The following is a 10341-nucleotide window of genomic DNA, read 5'->3' on the forward strand; positions in this document are numbered from 1 at the left end:
TGTCCTCTTGCTCAGTTGTGCACCGGGGCCTCCCACTCCTCTTTCTATTCTGGTTAGAGACAGTTTGCGCTGTTCTGTGAAGGAACTAGTACACAGCGTTGTACGAGATCTTCAGTTTCTTGGAAATTTCTTGCATGAAATGGCGTTCATATCTCAGAACAAGAATAGACTGACGAGTTTCAAAAGAAAGTTCTTTTTCTAGCCATTCTGAGCCTGTAATTGAACCCACAAATGCTGACGCTCCAGATACTCAACTAGTCTAAAGAAGGCCAGTTGTATTGCTTCTTTAATCAGCACAACAGTGTTCAGCTGTGCTAACATAATTACAAAAGGGTTTTCTAATTATCCTTTTAAAATTATAAACTTGGATTAGCTAACACAATGTGCCATTGGAACACAGGAGTGATGGTTGCTGATAGTGGGCCTTTGTACACCTATGTAGATATTCCATTAAAAATCAGCCGTTTCCAGCTACAATAGTCATTTACAACATCAACAATGTCTACACTCTATTTCTGCTCAATTTCATGTTATTTTAATGGGCAACAAAAATTGCTTTTCTTTCAAAAACAAGGACATTTCTAAGTGACCCCAAACTTTTAAACAGTAGTACATTTGTAGTAGTACACACAGATGTACACACAATGTTATCTCGTCTTAGTCTAACAAGATTCATTAAAACGATAGCGTCCTCTCAGGTCTTCCAGCGCTTATCGAATGGACAGAATCATGACGAACTCTGGGAGGCAAGAGAGGGAAATTAGAAAGGCCACAACATGTTTGGCCACCACTGCGTTACAGAATTTTGTGTGTGTGTACCAGTCAAAGGTTTGGACACCTACTCAATCCATGGGTTTTCTTTCTTTTTACTATTTTATACATTGTAGAATAATAGTGAAGACATCAAAACTAGGAAATAACACATATGGAATCATGTAGTTACCAAAAAAAGTATTAAACAAATCAACATATATTTGAGATTCTTCAAAGTAGCCACCCTGCACCTTGACGACAGCTTTGCACACTCTTGGCATTCTCTCAACCAGCTTCATGGGGTAGTCACCTGGAATGCACTTCAATTAACAGGTGTGCCTTCTTAAAAGTTAATTTGTGGAATTTCTTTCCTTCGTCATGTGTTTGAGCCAATCAGTTGTATTGTGACAAGGTAGGGGGGTATACAGAAGATAGCCCTATTTGGTAAAAGTCCATATTATGGCAAGAACAGCTCAAATAAGCAAAGAGAAATGACAGTCCATCATTACTTTAAGACATGAAGGTCAGTCAATCCGGACAACTTCAAGAACTTTGAAAGTTTCTTCCAAGTGCAGTCGTAAAAACCATCAAGCGCTATGATAAAACTGGCTCTCATGAGGAACGCCACAGGGAAGGAAGACCCAGACTTACCTCTGCTGCAGAGGATAAGTTCATTAGAGTTACTAGCCCCAGAAATTGCAGCCCAAATAAATGCTTCACAGAGTTCAAGTAACAGACACATTTCAACAACAACTGTTCAGAGGAGACTGTGTGAATCAGGCCTTCATAGTCGAATTGCTGCAAAGAAACCACTACTAAAGGACACAAATAAGAAGAAGACTTGCTTGGGCCAAGAAACACGGGCAATAGACATTAGACAGGTGGAAATCTGGTCTGATGAGTCCAAATTTGAGATTTTTGGTTCCAACCGCCGTGTCTTTGTGAGACGCAGAGTAGGTGAACGGATATTCTCCGCATGTGTGGTTCCCACCATGAAGCAAGGTGGAGGAGGTCTGATGGTGTGAGGGTGCTTTGCTGGTGACACTGTGATTTATTTAGATTTCAAGGCACACTTAACCAACATGGCTACCGCAGCATTCTGCAGCGATACACCATCCCATTCGGTTTGCGCTTTGTGGGACTATCCTTTGTTTTTCGACAGGACAATGACGCAACAAACCACGCTATGTAAGGGCTATTTGACCAAGAAGGAGAGTGATGGAGTGCTGCATCAGATGACCTGGCCTCCACAATCACTCGGCCTCAACCCAAACGAGATGGTTTGGGATGAGTTGGACCACAGAGTGAAGGAAAAGCAGCCAACAAGTGCTCAGCAGACTGTTGGAAAAGCATTCCAGGTGAAGCTGGTTGAGAGAATGCCAAGAGTGTGAAAAGCTGTCATCAAGGCAAAGGGTGGCTACTTTGAAGAATCTAAAATCTAAAATATATTTGGATTTATTTAACACTTTTTTGGTTACTACATGATTCCATATTTGTTATTTCATAGTTTTGATGTCTTCACTATTATTCTACAATATAGAAAATAGTAAAAATAAAGAAAAACCCTTGAATGAATAAGTGTATCCAAACTTTTGACTGGAACTGTAAGTGATCGTACTTTTGTGTGTGTATCCTGAATGTTTTTGAGTATTTCCTCCACGTGTGTGTGTGTGCACAATTATCTCCTCACCGTCAAAGTCGACGCTTCCATCTCCGTTGATGTCAATCTCCTTGAGGATATCTTCCAGCTCTCCTTTCTTCAGTTTCTCCCCCAGAAAACACTTCACCGCTTCCTTCATCTCATCCTGACTGATTTTCCCATCACAGTCTTGGTCAAACTGAGAGGGGAGAGGTGAGGATGGGAGAGGAGAGGGGTGAGACGAGGTGAGGAGGGGTGAGGAGAGGTGAGGAGAAGTGAGGGGAGAGGTGAGGAGAGGATGTTGAGGACGAGAGGATGGGGGTGATTAAGTAAACAGGTGAGTTAATATTGGTTGAGGGCTGAATCTGAATTTGAGGAAGAGTAGGTCAGCTCAATCATGCAAGGATGTAAACGCTAGAAGATGAAAGTTTGAGTTATAATGCCTGTGTTTTTATTTGTAGTTTCCTTTGGTTCCAATCTCAATCTCTTACCTGAGAGAAGGCTGATCTGAGCTCCTTCAGCCCCAGCATGTCAACAGTCTCCCCCATTATCCTGGGACCCATTAGCTCACAGAAGTCATCAAAGTCCATCAGACCGCCCACTGCAGAGAAACATACCAATCAACAATCAGGACACAGATAGGGACTGGACCAACACACCAATCAACAGTCAGGACAGGAGGGTTTAGTGGGGTCAATAACCTCAGTCAATGAGATAGAGAAACAGTTTCTGTCAGTTGTAATGTCACTACATTGACATGAGTCTGTATCTGTTCTCCTCTCCCTCTTTCTCCCTCTTCAGCAGTCATATTATCACACAATCCTCATCTTGATCTCCAGCAGAACTATAACAGGTTAGAACAGGTTATAAAAGGTCTATAACAGGCTATAACAGGTCTGTAACAGGTCTATAACAGGTCTGTAACAGGTCTGTAACAGGTTATAACAGGTCTGTAGCAGGTTATAACAAGTCTAACAGGCTATAACAGGTCTGTAACAGGTCTATAACAGGTCTGTAACAGGTCTATAACAGGTTATAACAGGTCTGTAACAGGTTATAACAAGTCTGTAACAGGTCTATAACGGGTCTGTAACGGGTCTGTAACAGATTTATAACAGGTCTATAACAGGTTATGCCATGTCTGTAACATGTTATAACAGGTCTATAACAGGTTATAACAGGTCTGTAACAGGTTATAGCATGTCTGTAACAGGTCTATAACAGGTTTGTAACAGGTCTATAACTGGTCTGTAACAGGTTATAACAGGTCTGTAACAGGTTATAACAGGTCTGTAACAGGTTACAACAGATCTGTAACAGGTTACAACAGATCTGTAACAGGTCTGTAACAGGTCTGTAACGGGTATATAACAGGTCTGTAACAGGTCTGTAACAGGTTAAAACAGGTCTGTAACAGGTCTGTAACGGGTATGTAACAGGTCTGTAACAGGTCTAACAGGTTAAAACAGGTCTGTAAAAGGTCTATAACAGGTCTGTAACAGGTCTGTAATGGGTCTATAACAGGTCTGTAACAGGTCTGTAACAGGTTACAACAGATCTGTAACAGGTCTGTAACAGATCTGTAACAGGTCTATAACAGGTTATAACCGGTCTATAACAGGTCTGTAACAGGTTATAGCAGGTCTGTAACAGGTTATAACAGGTTTGTAACAGGTTATAACAGGTCTGTAACAGGTTATAGCAGGTCTGTAACAGATTTGTAACAGGTTATAACAGGTCTGTAACAGGTATATAATAGTTATAAGACACTCACTCCTCATCTTAATCTGTTGTACTATTTCCAGAAGCTCCATCTCAGTGGGCATGTAGCCCATGGTCCTCATGCACTCTGCCACGTCCTTGTAGTTCAGGTAGCCGTCGCAGTCGTAGTCAAACTCCTTGAAGGCAAAGTCCAGCTCTGCCCCAAACGTCAAATGTTAGAGGTCAGAAGGTGATGATGACACCATGGAAGTCGATTACTAGAAAGAACATTCCCATTTAAGTCAACATTCTGTGATGGCTGGGCTGACGGCCATATTGAGTCTACCCCTGACAGTAGTACTGTCAAAGTTCCGTGGTCTGAGGAGCGTTTTGTCCATTCTAGTCATGCTATTTCTATGGATGACTCAAAGCTACCCCCCTTTTACAAATATAATGTCTGGCTGAATCCTAACTTGAGTAATACGAGCTCAATGTAATGAGTGGTGCTACTGGTCAACCAACTTGAAATAAAGCATTCTACTGTATATGCAACATCACTGTGCTAAGAAGACTCACCATCCAACTCAGCTTGAGCCAACTCTCTCTCCTAAAGGAAGACAGCAGGGGAGAGGTGTTTTAGTGAGGGAGAGACAACACTGTCTGACAATACTAAACCCGGCTTACATTTTGTGTAATATTATAGCGCATGACTTGCAGAAGATCCCCATGTACTATAATGTGGATAGGGGCAACCTTGAAGACGTTGGGACAAAAACAGATGCTTATGGCTGGAAGTTTAGGACAGGAAATTTCAGATTTAGACTGTTGTGTAAGAGGAGGTCATTCTGGTACTGTAGTGAGGTAAATTAGTGAGGGATTGGGGACAGGTACAGTTAAGGACGTTTCCTTCTCATGGTGGATTAAATCATTAAGAGTTCCATCCTGTTTCTCTGGGAAAACATTCAACCTCGTTCACACGTGTGTGACGGGTTGTGTTGATACGCACAGCCTATTCGCTCACACTGCATGCTCAATACGATCTAGTTTAAGTTCTGATTTGAATTATTCTTTCCTTAATCGATGTCCCGGGTTAAGTTTCACAATGTCAAGAAACATTTCAAAGTAAGACAACAGCAATTGTTCATAAAACAGCAAACATGCACACATCAATTGGTCTAAACATTATTTTAACAACCGTATAACTTTCCCCTTTTGTTCGATGCTCTTCCAGCATCTTCTAGCCTTAATCCTAATGAATGGTGAGAGGATAACTGCTCTGTGTGTGTAACTTAAAGGATCATTACTACCTCCCCCCTCCCCACACACACACACACACACACACACACACACACACACACACACACACACACACAGTCGTACACGCAGGCAGGCACGGATGTAGCATGCTGGCAGATAAGCAGGCACGCACTCACACACATCGGCATGCAAAGATCAGAAGCTCAGCTAAAATAGCAGCTTCCCTGAATTTTCACTCCCCACCAAACACCAGACTGCTGTTAGCCCAGCATGTCGCTCACTAAGTGGTGTGGGGTTATAGGTCAGGATTATGGGTTAGGGGTCAAAGGGTAAAGTAGCTGTTATGGTGTGTGTGTGTATACCGCTCCAAACACGCTGCAGAGCAGGGTGGTGTGTATCTTCTCCATGTCCTGTCTCTTCTGCTCTTTCTTAGACACCTTCTTGGGAGCCGACTCCGAACCCGAGGACTTCTGGGAGGATTTACCACCTTTGCTAGGAGTTAAGAGACAACAGGGGTTCATATTAGAGACATTGACAAGCGCTATCTTACCGACTCAGTGGCCTTGTGGTTAGAGTGTCCGACCCTGAGATTGGAAGGTTGGGAGTAACACTAAAAGACTGTAAAAATGGGAGCTAATGCGTCTCTGCTTGGCACTCAGCATTAAGCAGCTAGATTGGGGGTAATGCTCTGCAATAGACTAGAGTCATGTCCACTCCAGGTGCTGTACTTGTTCATCAAGCTGTCTCACACTACAGAAACAGGAGATAGACTAGAGTCATGTCCACTCTAGGTGGTGTACTTGTTCATCAAGCTGTCTCACACTACAGAAACAGGAGATAGACTAGAGTCATGTCCACTCTAGGTGGTGTACTTGTTCATCAAGCTGCCTCACACTACAGAAACAGGAGATAGACTAGAGTCATGTCCACTCCAGGTGGTGTACTTGTTCATCAAGCTGTCTCACATTACAGAAACAGGAGATGGCCGTTCTATGCGCCATTCTTGCTCACACATGCCAACGCTGGTGCAAGGATACTTACTTCCCATCTTGCCACCTTGACTTAACATAATCCCCATTGGGTGAATGCATAGAAAAAAGGTCATCACTCAATGGCCCCGCGTACACATTAAAGTTTTACAACTGATGTAAAACGCATTTGGTACAACAGTTGTGATAAAAACAGAGATATTTTCTGCAACAACAAAACCAAAAAAAACGATCCAAGTATCGTGGTGAAGCCACCACTAGATATTGTTGTTTAATTTGGGGCATCACCAAAAACATCAGGTGTATAACAACCGCTGTGTCAACCTCAGGTAACATATCAGTGTGTACGGGGCCAATGTCTCTCAATAACTTTATTGTTGCACAACATTGCCACTGTCTTTCCCTGCTGTGAATTCTCCTGTCTCAGATGTAGACATTGATCTTACCTGTCTGTAGAGGCTGCAGACGTTGCCGAGGTTACAGAGGCTGCAGACGTTGCCGAGGTTACAGAGGCTGCAGACGTGGTGGATGGGGTCTTAGACATCCTGGAGAAAAATGTGGAAAGTTACTCAGTTGTCAGACACTCACAAAAAAACATGATTTCTATGCAAATCCCAGCCAATCACACTGAGGAAAAAGAGGTGTCACCTACTTTAAGGATACACAGTAAAGGCATAGGTCATCAACCAATCTCACCTTCTATTTTGTGCAAAGAATACAAACAGATAATTGATCTGCGTTGTCCTTACCTTTAGCTGGTCGGTACAAAACCAAAAACTAACGAAAAAAAAAGGAGATAGAGAGCTGCAGTCTTTCTCCTTCAGTAATGTGAATGACAGGATTGGGTCCTCTTGCTCTCCTCTCCTTCATCCCTCCCTCCCTCCCTCCCTCCGTCCATCCGTCAGAGAGTATTACCATGTGATTACCTGGCTAAATGTGTCTAGGTCAGATAACCAAACAACACGCGTGACAGAGTGTGATTGACTGTGGCTCTGTCATACACACACGCACGCACAGACTGTCAGTCACAACGTGTGTGTGTGTGTGTGTGTGTGTGTGTGTGTGTGTGTGTGTGTGTGTGTGTGTGTGACAGATACAACTCATTTATTTAGTGAAGCAGTGAACAAAATCAAAGGCAGAAAGATGAATGATGTTTAATTGAAATTGTATTTCAATTCATCAAATGCAGAGCAAATGAATTGATGAATAAAAACGTAAGATAGGATTCACATGAATAGGCTGTGTGGTAACCTTTTATTTGACAGTCCTCATTCAGTTGGTATTTACCTAGTGTAGATGCAAGGTTGGGGTCAATTCCTTTTTAATTCAGTCAATACAGGAAATAAACAGAAATTCCGATCAATTCCAATTTACCTCATTGCCTTCTATGAGAAAAAAAATTGGAAACAGAATTGGAATTTTAGTTTGCTTCCTGAATTGAAATGGAATTGACCCCAACCCTGCATAGACAATATTTATGCTTAAGTATTTACCAAGTCAAAAGCGAACTGCAAAACACACCAGAACCAAAAAAGGGCAGCTGACACAGGGCACACTGGTAGCCCTGAGCCCTCAGAGCCCTGGTAGCCCTTAGAGCCCTGGTAGCCCTTAGAGCCCTGGTAGCCCTTAGAGCCCTGGTAGCCCTTAGAGCCCTGGTAGCCCTTAGAGCCCTGGTAACCCTCAGAGCCCTGGTAGCCCTCAGAGCCCTGGTAGCCCTTAGAGCCCTGGCAGCCCTCAGAGACCTGGTAGCCCTGACAGACCTGGTAGCCCTCAGAGACCTGGTAGCCCTGACAGACCTGGTAGCCCTCAGAGCCCTCAGAGCACTCAGAGCCCTGGTAGCCCTGGTAGCCCTCAGAGCCCTGGTAGCCCTGAGAGCCCTCATTGGAGACCTTCAATACAATACAATACAACTTTATTGTCCATATGTTACAGTAAAGAACAGAAATGTGTCATGTGCTTATTTTCACAAAACACACAGACCTGGCAGACGAAGTGGGCCTGGAGGTGGTCAGTGTACCCGCCACGCCTCGATCCCAGTTTGGCCTCAAGGTCACGACGGGCCCTATCAGCCTCCTGGTCCCACTGGTCATTGTGGACTGGGCTGGGTGAGGATGGCGATGGCTCCTCAGATACCAATGGAGGAGGAGAAGACGGATTCAGTCTGATCATGTCACTGTAGAGACGGTTGCAGCCTGTGCTGTACGTCCAGCTGACCAGGAGGTGGGCTTGGTGGGCAGCAAGGCTGGGGAGGGGCAGCCAACACAAGCCACACTGGTAAGCCTGGGAGCCCTGGTCGTCTGGTGCCTCAGTGAGGTCCTGCAGGATGGAAACGTGATGGAGGAAGAGCATGGAGGTGGTCGGGACTCTGGAGGTGCCGCCCAGGTTCGCCTCAGGGTCATTGGGTACGGAGTAGAGGCATTGGGCCCCGTCAGACTCCTGGTCATGCTCCTGGATACTAAATACCTGTGGAGGGAAGACAGGCAGAAGTAAAGGGTGTGTCCCAAATGGCACCCTATTCTCTACATACTGCTCTACTTTAGATTAGAGAAATGGCACCCTATTCCCTATATAGTGCACTACTTTTGATCAGGGTCCATGGGGAATTGGGACCTATGCAAAATTAGGCTTGTAAATTAGAGAAAAAAGTAACATTTAAACAAATAAACCTTTATAAAAACAATCGTTATGGCAATAAATTCCCCAAAATAATTATAATGGAAACGTTTGGATGTCATTGTAACTCAGACACATCTTCTTATTAAAATAAATGTTTCAGTTCTGAAATGATTGCATTGTCTTTGGGTGATAAATGCATTCCGGTGTAATATTTGGTTCTGTTTCCAGGGAAATAACGTGAAATTTGGACACTTAATAGAATGCCATTATCAAGGAACCCTAACTGCATAATTGATATCTATCATGTATTCGATTTTGACAGTCGCTTATTTCCCAGGAAAAGAGAACCTAATGTTCGACTTTTTCACCAAAGAAACGTGCTTACGAATGTCATTTTAAAAACGTATGTTTACGTGGTTTTTATTTATAGTGTGTGACGTTGAATAAATATTATTCAATAGCCATTATTCTGTGCTTTTATGTTTGCTTATTGTCTAATCTGGGTTCAAACACCTTTTAGGTGTTTCATAGTGCAAAAAAAGGGTTTGGAACCAGGTTTATTTATTTATTCTAACAGATTCGAATGGAAATAGTGAGTCATTCTTTCCATTCAGTTGGACATGATAGACAGGGCTCTGGTCTCCGAGACTAAGTGTTAACTCCAGGCCAGGCTGATAGAGAGGAGGAAAGGGAAGCGCTGACTCTCTTCCTAGGATGTGACTGAGGTTAGCTTGGGCAAAGGACACTTATTTTAGTGTACGCAGCAGCTGACTGTGGAAATGGTCAAATGATGCAATAGACTACATTAATCAACAGGCCTATGCAATTGTGCGTGCTTGTACGTACACGCTACGTGCGTGTAGCATTTTAAATTTCTCAATAGGAAATAGCAAGGAATTATGAATGCCACGATGAGGTCAAAGAAGTGGAAAAGTTTTATATACGACACTTAGCACTCAAACTTCTGGAAAACTGTATCTGAGAATTGAGAAAACAGTTAAACTCTCCCACAGTCAATGGCCTATATTTACAACAGCGAACTCCTTCTGTTGACAGAACAGCGCGGTGGATTTAAGAAAAGAAAGAAACTTTATTTGTTCAGTCAGCGATTATTAACCTGTTCCCTGCAGGCAGCTGCACTTTCTTCGCACCGATGGCACACTGGAGTGGCTCGTGTGCCAAACTTCACAGGACAGGACAATTCTGATGGAGTTGGGAAATCCTCTGTACGCAAAACAACGGATGACAATCACCGATTTTTCACCAAAGATCTGACTTTGGAATAAGTAACGCTTCTATGGACCATTAAGTGATAACACCATATTGATATTCTTCTACGACAAGGCATCTCCAAGTTAGGGGTTTTAACGTCTCACGCCCTCTTCG

General features: G+C 43.3%; 1 protein-coding gene across 2 annotated transcripts; it reads right to left on the reverse strand.

The window, feature by feature from the left end:
* Window positions 1-355: 355 nt before the first annotated feature.
* Window positions 356-10317, reverse strand: LOC106577922 (calcium-binding protein 2). Of its 2 annotated transcripts, XM_045701525.1 has the most exons (9): window positions 10073-10317; window positions 8320-8802; window positions 6786-6884; window positions 5713-5842; window positions 4670-4700; window positions 4167-4310; window positions 2884-2993; window positions 2444-2591; window positions 356-739 (listed from the first exon to the last, which is right to left on the reverse strand). In XM_045701525.1, the coding sequence occupies exons 2-9, from the start codon at window positions 8427-8429 to the stop codon at window positions 711-713; spliced, it is 801 nt and encodes a 266-aa protein (XP_045557481.1). In that variant the 5' UTR covers window positions 8430-8802; window positions 10073-10317; the 3' UTR covers window positions 356-710. The 2 variants fall into 2 exon arrangements, with proteins under 2 accessions (XP_045557481.1, XP_014011859.1); XM_014156384.2 differs by lacking the exons at window positions 8320-8802; window positions 10073-10317 and adding an exon at window positions 7089-7204 and having other exon boundaries at window positions 360-739.
* Between the last annotated feature and the right edge of the window lie 24 nt (window positions 10318-10341).

This window comes from Salmo salar, chromosome ssa18 (assembly GCF_905237065.1).
Source record: "Salmo salar chromosome ssa18, Ssal_v3.1, whole genome shotgun sequence".
Taxonomy (NCBI): Eukaryota; Metazoa; Chordata; class Actinopteri; order Salmoniformes; family Salmonidae; genus Salmo; species Salmo salar.